Below are 17475 nucleotides of genomic sequence, written 5' to 3'. Positions count from 1 at the left end.
GTATAAAGCAGTTTACGTTATGTGAAAATAAAAGTAAATTTGAGTTAAAGTTCATTACTTATATGCTCTTTAGTTAAACATAGTAAATCGTTTAAAATCATGGTTCAAATTTAGTTGCTGTAAACTGATAGAAATGACATGTGTAGCTAAAAATTCATTTTAAAGCTACTATATATATTCTCTAATACTAAACTTTAATAGTCAAAATATTGTTTTACGCGAAACGTATCATCAGTTTAATCAGAATGTTCCGCCATTAATGCATGAGTACATCTGGATAATAACTCTTATTTTACATGTATCGTTTTTTCTAAAAGCGAAAATGTATAGAAATTCTGTTCTAACTACGAATGTAGCATATTAATGGACATTTGAGTAAATTAGAAATTAACTAACGTATTATCTTTCAGAATGCTTGTTCTAAAACAAGATTTACTCAATCTCATGAAAAGACCTCATTTAGATGCAGGAACTATTATTTGTGGTGAATTCATCTGAAGTTGTAATGCACCGGTACAAATCAGCGAAACATTTAAGTAAATAAAACAAAATTATGAATAATAATTCCCATTAAACAATAAAATATATTTTGAAGCATTTAAAATTAAGGAAGTAATACATATCACTTTTCTACTAAGAAAAATATTTTGAAATTAATATTTGATTATTTCTTGAGTATCTATTGAGTATGCTATACTAGAAGAGAAACACGCTAATGTGACAATCAAAATCGTAAAAACAACCTTGTATTTAGCGTAGGTATAATGAAACACTCAATCGATTTCGAGGGCAGCTAAAGCCCTCAAAATCGATTGATTTCTTTCTCCTGATGAGGAGGGACCTTTAGCTGCCCTCGAAATCGATTGAGTGTTTCATTATACCTACGCTAAATACAAGGTTGTTTTTACGATTTTGATTGAGTATGCTATGTTGAACCTGATGTAATTTTTCGTGACCTTTTGATGTTGTTTCATTAATAAAAAATAACATATTTTAATTTCCAAAGCCTGCTTTTTGGAAGATGCTTTCTGAAATGATTTTCTTATATTCACAATTATGGCAACTGTTGCGCAGACTGGAGCTATTTATCTTACGCAAAGCCATTTATCTTAAAGTTAGAGTTGTCAGCCATTTGTTTGGTTTTTCCATCCGTGGCCACTTCATTCAAAAGCTGAACAAGTAGAACTCCATTCTTTTACATTAATCTCATAAACACTTTCCGACAATTTTTCAAAAGGCTAGTTTGAACTTATTTTCATTAACTTTTGTTGAAACATCACTCTAACTGCTGAAAACATATTGAATTCAGAGAGAAAAAGATTATATACTTTTTGGTAGGAAGCTAAACGCAACACCGTTTTTTCTAAGTTAGGAATATTTGAATGCGGATACTAAGGAAAACAGTTTAATTTATATTAGTAATACTGTATTTACATAGTTTGGGGTGATGAGGGTCGAACTTGAAGAATACAGAAATCCATACCATGTAAGGATTTATTTTATTCTAACAAATTATTTATAGTTTGTCTTTCCTGTTCCCTCCGATTTCAGTTTACTGCCAGAATGTTAATTTTGTAATGACATAGATGCAAATTCTAAGCGTGTTTCTGAAGCAGTATTTAAGCTGCGTTGTTTCAGGAGTTCAAAAGTATTAGTAGCGAACTTAGTTCCGATGTTTATGCTGCGAGTTTAAAGTTAGCTCTCTAGTTCGGTGTTCGGCAACTTCCAGTTTATACTGATATTTCTCGGCTCGGTTTTGCTGTGGGCAGCTGATTTAGCGTTAGTTAAGTTACGGAGCCAGTCATTAGATATCTTAATTTACTAGTGATTTATCACATTCTTATTTTCTGGTAATTTACGTAGCCACAAGTGGTGATGATTTGTGAGCACAAAGTGCATGCATATGTTCATTTTAGTTTAAAATAAAAGGTTAGTTTAAACATTATTCTGCAAATTATTTTTTCAAAAGACATAGCAAAAATTCGCTACTTCGTCTTCGACATAGGTTCAAATGGTATGTTCCCTAAACGAAGACGTAGATTCTATAACCAATCCACAAACTATCCATCGATTACCAAGTTCGGAGCGAATGGTGTGGTGTGGTGGTGTATTTAATTATGGCAAAGCACACTAGGGCTATCTGCCTAAGAGGAGGGATGCCTTTCGTGGAGGACTTTCTAAGGCAAACTGGCTCGTATACACGTTACACATGGGGAAAACACGAAAACACCCATGCAGCCAGCCCGTTCGCGGGATTCGAACCTCGGACCGAACTACCAGTGTTCAGCGACTTTACCGCTCGGCCGTTGGTGGGCCCTTCGGAGCGAATGAGATTTCTGTAAGTTCGAAGTATTGAAGCTTTTCCTGCTTTATCTGGAGATATTTTCGTATACCGTTTTTTTTAGGTATAAAACCCGGGAAATAAATGTTAGTTTCTTATTAGCTTCTAATCAGATACTCCTAGAAATTTCACTTTTGACTTTGCTGGAACTGGAAACTCTTTCGGAACTCAGCATGCAGTCTTATTGTACTCTCTCATCTGAACCATCCGCCTTTTACTTGAAACCGCTGTCCTTCAAGGAACAATAAATGAAAATTTTAAGTTTTCTCCACATGTCACAGTGATAAAGATATTGGAAAATCCCATACAAGTCTTCTAGTACATATTTATTAAAATGTAAAAAAATATTGACACCAACTGAATCCTGTTAAGAGAAAGTTATTACATACTACGGGCTCCAGAAAAGAACATTATAAGTTGTTCCTCTGCCTTTTCCGGAAAGTTTGGGCCATTTTACTTCAAATAATACCCAAGGCGACAATTTATCTTTTCTGCGCAAGTTCGCATAGGCAGCTCGTGAGAACGATAGGGCGCTAATTTGAAGAATTCTTTTAGGCCTTTCTAGGTTTGACGATGGGAATAACTACACTAGGAAACTAGGCACTAGGCACAATAACCTCTTTTCAGACTCTGTTGTGAGGAGTCTGTATGATTTAATGTACAAATACTTCAACATGGTTCATCTGATAACATCAAGGCCAGTGATAGTCTTAAATTTCAGAGCCACTACTTTTCATCTCCAATGTAGCGAAACTCATATTATATGCTTCCGTACTGAAATATTTAAAATTGATGGGGTCTTTTAACAATGGGTTCAATTGGTGAATTCTTTCAATAGAGCTTAGCTAAGCGGAAGTTTGGTAGGTAATTGCTACTACTTGACACAGCACCAAATGTCTCATATTTGATAAATCCATACCTTTTCTCCTGCTGTATGTTAAGCCATCTTTTTCAAAAATGGCAAGTCCATGGTCCTTCAAACACCTGAGGCATTTTCTAACTCTCACTGAAACACGCTTGCTTGGAGGTGAACACACAATGGATGAGATATAAGCGATTCTGGTATCCTTCTAAAGGTACGCTTTCTCAACTCTCATTTTCCCCTTTGCATAAAATTACTAAGCATGCGGTATCTACGATAATTCCCCAATTTTTTCTTTGCTATCCTGTAAGTTGCTTAACATTCATAATTTCACCATGGTTTGGGATACTTTCGAAGCCTGCCTGATGACATGGCAAAAGAAATTTAAGATGCCTGAGTAAGAGTATCAGAATGGTAAATATCCATTTCGGTACTTTTCCGTTTTGCCGGCGCAAGCGATAAAGTCGCCAATAATGGTACAACCGATGTCAAACGGAATATTCTCGCTGGTAACCTTTTACGCCTCATTTTCAAAACAAGTCGCAGCTTTTTCTTATCAGATTGATTGTTTCTTTCAATAGTGGCATACAATTACATATAATTTTTATCAGATAGTTCAGTTTTATGTCCAAGGCCATTTTCGGTAATTAAGTCAAATAGGATGCAATCACAGCGCTTACCGGAAGCCGAAAATATAGAAAAGGCAAAGTCAAGGGTTAAATTCATCAATTCTAATGAGAATGCATTAGCGAAGTAAAGCACTGCAGTTTTACATAATTTCTGAGTAAGCTATTCGTACGCATTGAAATATTTCTTGCATTTAAACTTGTGTTTCAAATTAAGATTTAATTTGAAATTAATGTAGATAATTACTGAGAGCATTAGATTTTTGTAGAGTAGTTTACGTGAGATGAGATCGCTTGGGGTCACGTGATATGAACCGGCGAATTAGGATGTTGAACAATGAAAGCATAGTAAATTCTTAAATTGAAAGCATAGTAAATTCTTAAATTAATGTCTTTTTGCAAATTTATTGTCTTTTTATAAAGTTTTAAGCGATATTAAAATGTTTATGCCTTCAAAAAAAGAATTCTTAGAACTAAAATTTTTTTAATATTTTTTATGTGTATACTGTATGTTGTCGCCAATAAAGTCTGCTTGGCGAGATTTGCGCCGGCGAAACGGAAAAGTACCTCTATTTCTTTTTTATCTATCAATTAATTAAAAGACAAGTAGGTGATACAGATAGTTAGTAAAGTTCACAGCATCATCGATTGTCCCATAATTTATTTTGTCGCCAGTGAGCAGAATCAAATACGAAACAGTTCCCAGCTTTCTTATTCATAAATAAAGCGTGGTGATCTAGAAATTGGAAATGCTTCAACTTCATTAAAGGTTATAAAAATTTGGAAGGGATCACTATTTCCAACACTCATTGAACCAAATGGAAGAGATGATGGTAAACAAATGATCAGATCGATACTACAAATAAGTTTTTTCTTCATTTCTAAGAACATATAGGCAGTGATCTTGATTCAGATGCTCTATTTGTTTTCCCCGAACGCTTATGTCTCTTACTTCCCTATAGAAGATTATAGCCCTTGAAATCACCGATCGAAATGAATAGAGTAATCAACTGTTTCGGCATAAAATCTAATTATTTTTATCCATCAATTAACTGAAAGGTAATAGATGGTACAGACAGTTGTTCTTATATTCACTTGAGCTGCAACAGTTTGGAGACCTGTTCTGAAAAGTGAGATGGTCAAGCAGTAGTCATGGCGAGGTGAGAAAAACGATACTTCCATTAATACGCTCAATCTGACATTTTGTCTTTCCTAACAGTTGAATACCTCCAAAGCTTAACACAGCTGGCTTCTTTCAGAAATATTTCCTCACTTCTAAACAGACAGGGTAATTAATAATTATCAGACTCTTGATGATCACTTAACTACGATGAAATCCGTTTTATTTCCAATACGTTAAAGTACAAGATATAAAATAATACACGAAAGTTTATTCTGCCGATGCTGTTTCTTTGTTTAATTAGGTAGAAGATTTTTGTCCCAAAGCTAGACCTTATTCTAATTCTATTTCAGAGTTGGATGCAGTTGAAGGCAAACTTTCTAATCGGATATCTCTGGTGGTTCTTGAGGCATCAACCGCTAGGAGTTCTGACTTCTAGTTGGCGTAGTGCTCTGAGGCTTTTGGCTGGAAATAAGCGCTTTTGCGAAGTTAAACAAACATGAAAATGTTATTTGCTATATGGAAAATGCAAGATAAATTTGAAGCATAATAAACCTAGATGAAGTAGATTATATATCAAGAAATTATATTCTTGCTATGAGGACTTGAAAATTATTTGCAAAGTATATAAATGCGCTAACACTAGAATAATAAACTACTTTGAGAGTAATAATATGGGTTAAAGTAAGATACAAAGTCCTATTCCCAATTTGTCGAGAGCAAAGTTCATTTCTTTGCAAGTTATATGAAAGTTGAATACGTGATAAATGAAAATACAAAATGATGTAGAGAATTCAAAACAAAGTCCTAATGCTTTTCCAGTTGAATCACGGTCTTTAGTCTAATATTTGTTGCTTTGATGAGTTTTAATAACTATGAGCAAGGAGAAAAACGAAGTTATTGCATTTTTGGCCTGCGTTGGCGAAATTTAATTTGCAGGGCTTATGTTGAATAGTACGAGAACGCTTGAAAGGATCACAGTTTGCGAATTGTGCGATATGATAAACTTTCTAATGAGGTAAGCCTAGAAGATTTAGTATTAGAGTTTAGGCCAGCGATTCTCAACCGGTGAAAGAAAAAAAATAGGTGGTTCGCAAAGAGCCAAAGTATTTTAACTATTAAATTCAAAAATCTCGTGAAGAAAAAGAACAATTGATAGAAATTTCCTGTGATCGAACTCTAACTGAAGATTTCAAAAATAACACACTCGTTAACTTTTGGCTGAACCGAAAAAAAGAATTTAAACTCACTTCAAATAAAACTATTAAATTTTTATTGCCTTTTTGCACTTTCTTATTTTTCAAAACCTATTTTTGTGATCAAAGATTTTCTTCCATGTTATATTTGAAAAATAAATACAGAACAAAATTAAAATTGGATCCTAACTTACGGTTAAAACTAAATGAAAAAAGATCAGACAAAGAAACAGGTATATCTTAAACAGGCCCAAATTTCTGCTTTTTCTGGTGTGCACTGGTTTTTTTTTTTTCATTCACATTAAATTCTATAATTTTTATGTAACTATATATCTAGCTATATATAGTTTGAAAGGCTTTAATAGTTGCTTACAATTCTTTTCATCTAAATTTACAGTTAAAATGTGTCGTAAACTTTCCAAGATATTATAATTTTTATAGTAAAAAAAATTATTTGGTAAAATTAAATTTTCTATCTTTAGGAAAAGAAGGAATATATTTCATAGATTTCTTCATCTATGATATACATTCTTTCATAGCGCAAGAAATTTCTTCTGAAAAGAATAAGTGTATAGTGAAAAGAATAAGTGTAATAGTGGAATACATGCCAATCAAAAGTAGCAATCTAATCTAACATCACGGCACAGATTTACTTCCTTTAGATTATTTTGAGCTCAGATATACAAGTATAATATATAGTGAAATTTAACGTAATTGTTAAAAACAACACAGTTAAAATTGCCGGACCAATTCTGTAGTTTAATTAGTTAAGTGAACTTTAGAAGTATTTCAGAAAACAAAGTAAGTCTTGTGTAGCTTCCTTACTCAGAAAGGTTATATAGATATATCTTCAAAAATCATATCAACAATTTTTACTTTTTTGTTAATTTGGTGACCATTTTAATAACAGTTTTGTTACTTTATAATCTAAAAAATGTTTTCTAGTCTTTTTTTTAGTATCGAAGGGAATAAAAAAGCATTTTTTAAAAATATATACAAAACAATTGTTAGCGGCTTTTGAATGATTAATTATATCACCGGAAATATGTCTGAAATTATGGCTTTCACTAAATTTCGATAATCTATAAATTGATAGATATACATTGGAGAGTAGCGGGTTTATTAGATATATAAAAGTTCACTACGGCTCTCTGTTTAAGAGGAAGAGAGGCATTCATGGAAAGGTTTTTAAGGAAAACTCTGTCGCATTCGTGTAAAGCATGGAAAATAACTATAAAAACGCACTTGCAGCAAAACGACTCGTTCGCAAAATTTGACTACCAGTGTTCAGCAGTCATAGCCGCTCTTTCCCTGATGACCGTAGATTAAAAGGGAATTATTAGATTGTAGGTTATAATAAATTTAACATGTTAAACAGTTCATATTTATACGATTTATCTACGCCATTCTGCATGTGCATTAATTACGTACCCGAAGGTGATATTTTTTAGTTAATTAGTTAATTTAATTCATACAGTTAAAAAAGAGGGGTGTCTGATTTAGTGTTTAGGAAGAGTACTGCTGCTTCAAATTCGTTCCTTTGAAATATCTTTTATTTTTTTACTCTTTTAAGAATTTATCTTACTTCGACATACACTCCTAAAAGGTCATACATCTGCCCGTGAAGTCTATCCCTAGGCTGATACCGGTAGAACTCCACATTGTTCTTGTACCATTTGACAGAGTATAGTTCATCTCCTTCTAGGTCAAAATCGCACTTGAGCCAAACATCCTCTCCGATGACCACTGCTCCAGGAACTTCCAGTCTCGCTAGGCGCATACCACTGGCTAAGAAAAAAAAATCTACCGAATTAATCACATTATAACCAAAAAATACATAAACAAGAATTTTAATATTGTCTAAAGCATACTACCTTTTTTACTAAGTAAATAAAAACATTAATAGAATTCAATATATTTGAATTTGCTGAATAAATTTTGATTTTAAGTTAACATTTCTAATTATAGTTCTTAGTGATATTCATTGAATATCACATACATACAGTGGATGGACAAAAATATGGAAACACCTTGTGAAATGCATGTTTGAAAAGAAAGATTGATTTTAATGAAATATGTAGGTGGCGCTAGCGTTTTTGACTACTGACGCCACCTATACAACTTCGTAAATGTGCTAAACAGTTCAGTTGTTGTCGGAGTACTGTTATGTGAGGTTGTCATTGCATTATGTCAGAGTTAACAGACTTCGAACGTGGGTAAATTGTTGGAGCACGTATGGTAGGTGCTTCCGTAAGCAAGGTAGCCGAGGTGTTTAGTGTTTCAAGAGGTACTGTATCGAAGATTTATTCCGCATATTTGAAAATCGGAAAAACATCATCTGCTAAATCACAGCGCGGACGAAAGTGTGTCCTGAGTGATCGTGACAGACGATCATTAACGGCAATTGTGACGAAAAATAAGAAGACCACAGCTGCAAAACTTACTGCTGAAATGAATGTTGTGTTACCGAACCCTGCGAATACCAAAACAATTAGAAGGAAGCTTCATAAACCGGGAATTGCTGGCCGTGCTGCAATTGAGAAGCCACTCATCAGTGATGCTAATGCCCGTAACAGGAAAAGGTGGTGTTTAAGTCATAAAGCCTGGACTATAGAGCAGTGGAAACGAGTAATATGGTCTGATGAGTCTTCTTTCGCATTGTTTCCCACTTCTGGCCGAGTTTACGTCTGGAGAACGCCATTTCAAGCCTATAATACAGACTGCTTGTTGCCAAGAGTGAAACATGGCGGGGGTTCTGTTATGGTTTGGGCAGCCATATCGTGGTTCTCTCCTAGCCCCATGATAACTGTGTCAGGGCACATGACTGCCAAGACTTATGTAAATATTTTGGACGATCAAGTTCATCCCATGGTACAAACTTTGTTGCCCGATGGTGATGGTGTCTTCCAAGACGACAAAGCCCCTGTTCACACAGCTCACATTGTCCAGGACTGGTTTTCTGAGCACGAGGATGAGTTGTCCCATCTCCCCTGGCCACCATAGTCACCAGACCTGAATATTATCGAACCTTTGTGGTCTACATTGGAACGGAAAGTGCGTTATCGTTATCCAGCGCCAACATCGTTATCTGAACTTGCCACCGTTTTGCAGGAAGAATGGTATAATATTCCCTTGGCAAACATACAGGAACTGTATTTATCCATTCCGAGAAGACTGGCCAACGGGTTTCCTACACCATATTAAGCAAAGAAACATGTTTTTTTTTAAAGGTGTTTCCATATTTTTGTCCAACCCCTATAGTTTATTCATTATTATTCATTGGGATATACATTATTAGCGAATAAACTATGTGATATTCATTGAAGTAGCAATTAGACATTCCGTAATATAGTGGACGATTTTATAAACTTGTAAGCTTAGCTAAAAGGGCTTCGTAAAATGAAACATAATAGTAAACATAAGAAGTCATTAACCTTTAAGGATCAATAAAACAGTTGGTAAAAACTTACTAAATGCAAATGCGCGAAATTATAATTATATAATGTTCCTAAGAAAACTATTCCGCTACTTTTTACAGAAATATAACTTCACATAAACCGGCGGTTTCAGAGTACAGTTACTCAGTTTTAGAAATTGAGTTTAAATATCCTGCTAACTAACATTTTTTTATTTAAGTTATACAGTATTGATAAGTCATGTTTATTTTGTTTTTGTATACGAACTTTGAGTACATTTCTAAAAAACACGCAAACAAATGTATTACAAACTATGTAAATGTAAATTGAAGGCAGTAGTGTAGGAAGGTGGATACAGCCTGCATCGAGTACCTATGAAAATTTCATCATTATTTTTGCTTACACGGCTATTTGCATCAGGCTTTTGAACCTGTTTTAAAATTTAATCCAATTGTTATATCTGAAACATCGCGTTCGTTAAGAACAGTAAGTTTGCTGCGTAATTAAGCGTGCTTAAGAGTTGTTCTCTGCATAAGAAGAGGATTTATATGTGGAGTATTTCTTGAAATCGGCTAGCACGCTGTTATCATTGGTATTAATGCTACCTAAGAAACAGAAATACAGTTTACTAATCAAATTGATGTTGATTCTTATGGCCACTGATGTCGACCAAATTTCGTATTCTTAATATTGTAATTTATATTTTGACATACCTTACCCATCCTTTCTGCCGTAACTAACAGTATAAGTCATTTTTTTCAATAACAAAGGAACTTGCTATTGCAAAGGAACTTGTATGTCAGGCCTATTTTGAATAGGATTTATACTTAAACAAATATTACCAACAATGTCAAATTAGTAGACTTCTTTAAGCTGGTAGCTATTAGCAACTTCAAATTTCCAACGTTTCTACTACTTCCGGTCATTAAGTTTCGTACAAAGTCGTATGAGTGCAGTATGCAGTGACGAGCATTAGTATGCAGATTATTTTGAAAAATATTAATCAATATATTTCTTCCTCAAAATGGAGATCTTATTTTGAAAATATAGAATTCCTGTTCTTAAAAATACTGGCAGGCTTCAGTATTGGGCCACAGCCAACTAGAATAATTATTTGCATTAATGAATAATGAAAAGTATTTGTACTTTAATAAATTTTTTATGAATAACAGATTATGATTCTAAAGTAATAAAACTTCATGAGAATATTAAGAACGTATTTTTGAACTTTAACAATTTGTAATTTACCTATATGAAAGTTTTCCGGTAAATCAAATGTAGCAACATTATAAAGGCATTTCGAAATCAGAAAAGATTATAAAGCATTTGTCCCGCCTTCTTAGCGTACCTTCTTGGTGTGGTAGTCTGCACGCTGGAAGCGTATTCCAGAGATCCGCGGTTCGATTCTCGGCGAAGGCATTGCATATTTTTCATCTTGCCTTCTTCCAAAAATATCCTAATGTCTCTACAGTGTCGCCGGAACTAAAAGGGTGTTGGATGATAATTCTCCACACCCAGGATTTGGCGATTGGGTCCTCTAAAAACCCCAGTCGCCCTTTAAAAGGGGGGAGTATATTAGGTATTTCTGCCGCCTTCTTAGCGTGCCTTCGTGGTGTCGTGGTCTGCACGCTGGGCGCGTATTCCAGAGGTCCGCGGTTCGAGCGTTGCATATTTTGCATCTTGTCTGCTTCCAAAAAATCCTAATGTCTCTACAAGATTGTCATTGAATGGCATTTAAAAGGGGAGGAAGAAACAATCTCTAATTAACTTAATTTATTTATTAACCGACCCTTTAGTTAAAATTCGAAATAATGTCAAATACCGGAAAATTGAAATTAAATCCTCAATCAATTTTTGTCAAACATGAGTCAAACTTTTTGTATTTTTATTTTTTATAACCAGTATAAAATTTTCCAAAATATATAAGTACAGGGACTAGAAGAACGTGTGAATGCAAAATTATTTTTTTTTTAAATTTAAAATCACAAAAACTTGAATCTTTGCATTCTTTAAAAGATTTTTATATGTCTACGAACAACGGTGCGAAAATAAAGGCCGAGTAGGGACTTTCGGTGACACGGTGCGTATAAATATATGTATATATTATCCGAATCATTATATTTAAAGAAAAATGAAAAATTTTCTATAGCAAGAATAGCTTTTGGAAAATTAAAAGCGCGTCATTAAGAGACAATAAAAAAAACTCCTGTATCACGAAAGGGGCTCATGAGAGCGTCAGAGGAGAAAGGAAACTAACTCAGCACTGACATTTCATTCCGGGTTAGGTGTCTGTCGAGTTGGTTGCTCATCCTCATGCCTAGGAAGAATACAATATAATTTCCTTAGGAATTTTTGCCCGAAGAATTTCCGCCTAAGACAGATTTACCTCGAAATGTTTATTATATTTAGTTAATTAACTAAATTACCTTTTATTATTCTTAAGCTGAATTAAAATTTTTGTGATTCATTTATATGCAAGACAGTATTAACAAAATGTGTTCAAAAATTTCCTTTCCCTATTGATTTTTAGTGACTCAATACATAGTATAAATAATCTTTCTGAGAAGCACCATGTTTTTTAATGTTATTATTTCAGCTCATATTATTGTTCTGTTTGCAGTATAAGGTTTTTACTGAAGAACATTATATTAACAATAAATCGCTTTTATCTTGTGTAATTTAAAAGCCACAGTTAGCTATTTTTTTCAGAAAATACCACTAATAAAATGTGTCAGAAAATGTGCTCTAAATGTATTTACGTTAAGTTTAAGCTATAAATCGAAAAGTTTTGATATGGTATTTTTTATTGAATTTATAATAATCCTTCCCAAAGCAAAAATCATGTATTATTTATGTAGATGTTATTTATGCAAATAGATTTTACTTTTTATTTGTGCAACTAAAAGTTGTAAACCTCATACCTTTAAAAAGTATTTTTACGCAACTGTATTTATCTTTGGGAAAAGTTTCAAAATTTTAAATACACACGTACTTATATATATATAATCTTTTAATGAATAGATCCAAAAATAATCTTCCATATGAAAATTTTCGGAAATTCTAAAAAAAAAGTCCACTGGGACATTTCATCAGTTCTGAGAGCTACTGTGTTATTTAAACGTGTTATTGTTTCGACCTCATTTTAACTCTTTTCAGATTTCTTCATTTTAACCCTTTAAAATTCAATTTCATCTTTTATCGCTGGGAGCACTGAAGTTCTATCAATTTTGAGTCCCTTACCAGTTTTCATAATTCGATAACTAATGAAATATGAAGTGTGCATAGCACTTTCGTTGATCTTGGTGAAATGCAAAAGTTTTGTCTTCGACATTTTAAATATGTCTAGCTTCCTTCAGAAAAATCCAAGAGACTAATATTTTACATCGGGATGCTTTATCTCAATGTGCTGATGTAATTTACTCGGGTGCATACATTCCTTTGCAAATTTCATTGCAAATAGTTCACTCGGGTTTGGGATTATCTCCATCTTCATTTCATAGAAACTCTAAGGCTGAGTATTCAGAATCATACTTTCTTATCACTTTTCTTCTTTTCGGTCCCTTTAAGTTTGAGTTTGAAGGTTTGCTTTCGTCTGTAATCGTCGTCTTCTTTATCAATCACTTATCTATAATACAGATGGATAAAATGGACGAGAAAATTACATAAAATAAACACTACCAGTAATAAAAATACCAATAATACCGATTTGAAATTAATACGTACGCAAGCTGCATTGAAGGTTCATAGCAAAAAGGTATTCTTGTAAGAATGTATAAAGAGTAATCAGCTAAAGAGTAATCTGCTGTAACTTTGCAGATATTCAAGAACAAAGGTCTCTTTATTCTGAGAAATTACCTTTTCTTCCATTCTGTCATATTCCCCGCCTAGATAGCAGCCCCATAATTAACTACTCTCGATACTACCGTTTACAATTTATATACAATCTTTTGAATATGAAGACTAAGGTTCAAGTTGCTGCCCTGCAATTTTTGAAGTTATTAGCGATTTAATTTTTTTCTGCGTCTCCTTGAGATAGTTAAATTGGTGATCTGGGTGGACACCTAGAAACTTCAAGACCTGGCTAATCTTTAATTTCTTTCTGTCCAGGATGAAGTTCGGCTTCTTTAAAATCTTTTGTTCTGGTTTGTTAAAAAGTATAGCTTTGGACTTCTCTACCGAAATGCAGAGTTTCAGCCTCTGACACTATATATATTGTTTGCCATTCTACGGTAGTTTGAGGGAACGGCTGACATTGCTTTCGAGGATATCTCTTGTTCCGCCACTAACAACCAACGCAACGTCGTCCTCAAACGCAAAGGCCTTTGTGGGACCGGGGAATTCGTATTTTAGATCAAGATTAACAGTAACTTATTAAAATACATTATTATGTCATGCTTAAGATTTGAAAGTTAAACATGGGTGTAAACAGGATAAACTCAACTTTCGTAGCTGCTTAAGTCACTGCATTCTTTGCAATGATGTTCACTAACTAAGGACTGTCGTCTGTAGGAAAAGCATACAAGGTTTTCATCTCATCTTATTACTCAGCAAAAACAAACTGACGAAAATTCCGCGGCTAAATCTCATTGGTATTACCTAGCGCTCAAATAACATTTGGATTATTACCTATCATAAGGAGAAATGCTTCCATACGTTTGTGGTACACCATGGTTTACTTAAATACGCATGGAAAATTCAATGTTTATTTTAGCCTTCGTAAACATGACAAGTATTTGATTGGTTTGCTGTTATTACCGAAATGTTTAGCGCAAAGGTGCTACGGGAAGGAGAATTTTTGCGTTTACATAATGTGAATAAATCGTGTTCAGAGGTCATAAAGACAGTAAAAAAAAAAAAAAAAAACTGTCGTTTACTGTATGCCATGTTATATATAATTCTAACTTTAAAAAATGGATCAGCTTAAATTGACCTTCACAGAAGAGCAAAAATAACACATTTCTTCAAGAAAAGCTCACAATTCGTCTGGAGCATTATAACCTTAAAGGTTATGCGCCATGATACTCACAAATTCAAACTCTTCAAGGAAAGCTTTCATAGGTGGACTTGGAACGGATCTAAAAGACGATTTAGGCAAGAAGACTGAAGTCAAAACTGTCTGCAGAATCAATCCAATATGCTGGTTGTAAATCGAGGATAATCACAAAGAAACCATACTTCAGTAAAATAAATCAATAAAGAGATTTGCTCTTTAGAAAATAACTTTTAAAACAGCGTAGCACATTTGGGTGACAATAATGCTTCAGAGTGGCATCAAATTCACTCTAATTTATTGAAATGGCAAAAACTTAATTTGAAGAAAGATTTAATGTGGCAGAATGTCATGCTAAAACGTTTAAGGTAGTATTATGAGATGAAGCACGACGGTTGAGTTGCGATGCTGTGGGGCTATAGGTTGTCTAATGATCTGAAAAATCTTTCATTTGCTAAAAATGGCGTATTTCAATGTCTTTAAAAGAAGATGTACTAAATTTGAGTCATGAATTTCACTTTCAGTAGAACAATGATACGAAGTATACCACTCATATTGTCCATATACAGCTATTTTATCACTCATCTTGCTTTTCATAACATCCTTTGCAAACAACATTTTAAATCTCAATAAAAATTTATGGTAACAACTCGAGGACAGAGGGCGTAAGTATCAGATACTGAGCTTGAACCAGTTAAAAAGATTCCTTTTTAAAGAAACAGAAAACTTTCATCTGACGTATTAAAAAAATAGTGTTTTTTAGCCATATGACTTATGACCGAAGTTAAGAACTAAGGGTATATAATAGTACATTATTAGTGAGAGCATATTTTGAGTTTTTTTTCCACTGCGGCAGTAATTGTTTTCCTTTGTTTTGATAAGTATCAGGCTTCATAGTTACATTTTAGTTTACGTATTTGTTGCATACTTTACATTACTTTTAGTTATGCGCATGTGGTTATCGTTTTGAACAAAAAGTGTTTCCACTTGATTCTTCCAAAAATACCAAATGTCTCAATGTTTTCAAGAGACAGTTTTTAGAATGAAAATTTTCACTACTATATTTAAATTGAATAGCCTGGCATAGGCTGAATTTGTTGGATAAGTATGATTCTTTTCTGAATCCTTACCACTCGGCAGCCAGTGGGTGTTTTCTTTTGAAATGGTTCTGTATCGCAGTTATCTCTTCGTCAAAATATCCCATGTACAGAAATCCTGTTTTGATTACATTAAGAAAGTCTGCACAAGAAACATTACAGAGAATTTTTGTGCGCTCACTATGACATTCACATCAAAGATTTTATAAATTATAAGAAAAATAATGAGTTGCAGATTTGTTTCCATTATGGTGCAGGCTCAGTTATTCGGGGCTCTACTCTACTGCCAATCAAATTTTTATAACCAATCTGAAATTGTTTTTTCAAAAGGAAGACTGTCGACTAAATTTTCCGAATGCGTAAATAAGTCTCAAGATGATAAAAATATCTTGGCATCAGTCTTGTTTAGTTTTCACTCTTTCATCTTTAACATAAAATGTAAACGTTTTGTAAGCCTGAATCTCCTCTGAGTCATTACCAGCAATTCGAGTTTCCAGCCAGTTTCTAATAACGCATTTGATGTTCGCTGTCTCAATAGCACATGTATTGGGGGGGTGCAAAGTAACAATGAGGTGCGAAATTGAGCGCGAGTTGTCACGAGATGTCTGGGAGGGAAATGACGCTAAAAAAAATGCTTCTAGAAAGGTACAATTTTAGCAGTTTTAAGCACCGCTTTCCGGAGGTCCAACTGCTTAAGGTTCCAATGTACTACAGCAAACAGTCGCCGAACACACATCTCACCGCTAATGACGGCACGATGCCATTCTGTGGCTTGGAAACCAAAAAAATAAAGCTAAAGAAAAAGACAGGAAAGCTTTCTTTCACGCAAAACCCCTTCGATTGGACTTTTTCTCCCACTAATAAAGAGAGGCGACCGGTCTTTTATGCGCCCATTCCCGCAGCTTAAAATTAGATTAAGGATTTTCGCAACAACGAGTCAACATGAAGCCAGGGCAGGTGAAAGAGTCTCCACCCAACCTAAATATAGCCCCGACTTCACTTCAATAAACAGTAGACAGGAGACGAGGGTGTGACGACTCAGACACAATGGATGTCGGCTCCTTCTATCAATAAACTGAGGCAGAGATGCCGAATTTTTTATGAGCCTATATCCTCTCAACCCAAAATCTTCGTCGTAAATACTAAGATCTCTGAAGAGCCAGAAGTTTGTATTATTTTCTTTAGTACAAGAAAAGAACCATTTTCTTAAAAAAATCAAAACTGGTTTCTCAACTTTATTAAGAAAATTAAATGCATTTTCAAGGTCTATTTATCAGTCGCTAATATTTACATATAATTAAAGACCATTGATTAATTAAAGATCATAGTTTTCATTTTTCTTGAGATGCCCGATTTTAGAAAAAAAAAAAAAAAAAAAAAAAAACACTGTGAATGTTAAGCGAAGCTGATTTATTTGGAGGTTACATCTACAAGGAAATACGCGTAAGAAGATATGCTTATTTATGAACTGTCTTGGAACATTATTGTCTTATTTGTGAACTGTGTTATGAGCTGTCTTTCTTCGCTTGGGTATTTTGCTTAAGAAAAGTTATATTTTTCATGGATTTTGATATTACTGAAGTGTTAGTTTACGCGCAGGTTTTAAACTGACGATAAAGAATCGCATGTTATAAAAGAAATAACCATTTTTCTCATGTATTCATACTAATTTCGAGCTATAGATACAATATTAAGCATAGTGTTTAGTGAAATTTACGTCCAATTTAAGCCTCTCTTTCTTAACTTCCTGTTTGACTTCAGCCTTATAGATTCTGCACCTAAAAAGCAGTCCGAACTAGGCAAAGATCATGTTACCCTCTACGTGTG

At 33.9% G+C, this 17475-nt stretch overlaps 1 protein-coding gene across 2 annotated transcripts in view; it reads right to left on the bottom strand.

The window, feature by feature from the left end:
* LOC118203550 (uncharacterized) overlaps positions 1 to 17475 on the bottom strand; it is a 390320-nt gene that overhangs the window by 88174 nt on the left and 284671 nt on the right. For both annotated transcript variants that reach the window (XM_085808993.1, XM_085808994.1), the window contains exon 2: positions 7731 to 7933. In XM_085808993.1, the coding sequence (XP_085665119.1) occupies positions 7731 to 7933 (203 nt within the window). The remainder of the gene's footprint in view (positions 1 to 7730; positions 7934 to 17475) is intronic.

This window comes from Stegodyphus dumicola, chromosome X2, assembly GCF_044657685.1.
Source record: "Stegodyphus dumicola isolate Sdum_Otavi_A_Nest chromosome X2, ASM4465768v1".
Lineage (NCBI taxonomy): Eukaryota > Metazoa > Arthropoda > Arachnida > Araneae > Eresidae > Stegodyphus > Stegodyphus dumicola.
The sequence above is the reverse complement of the archived record's forward strand: the minus strand, read 5'-3'. Positions and strand labels throughout refer to the sequence as shown.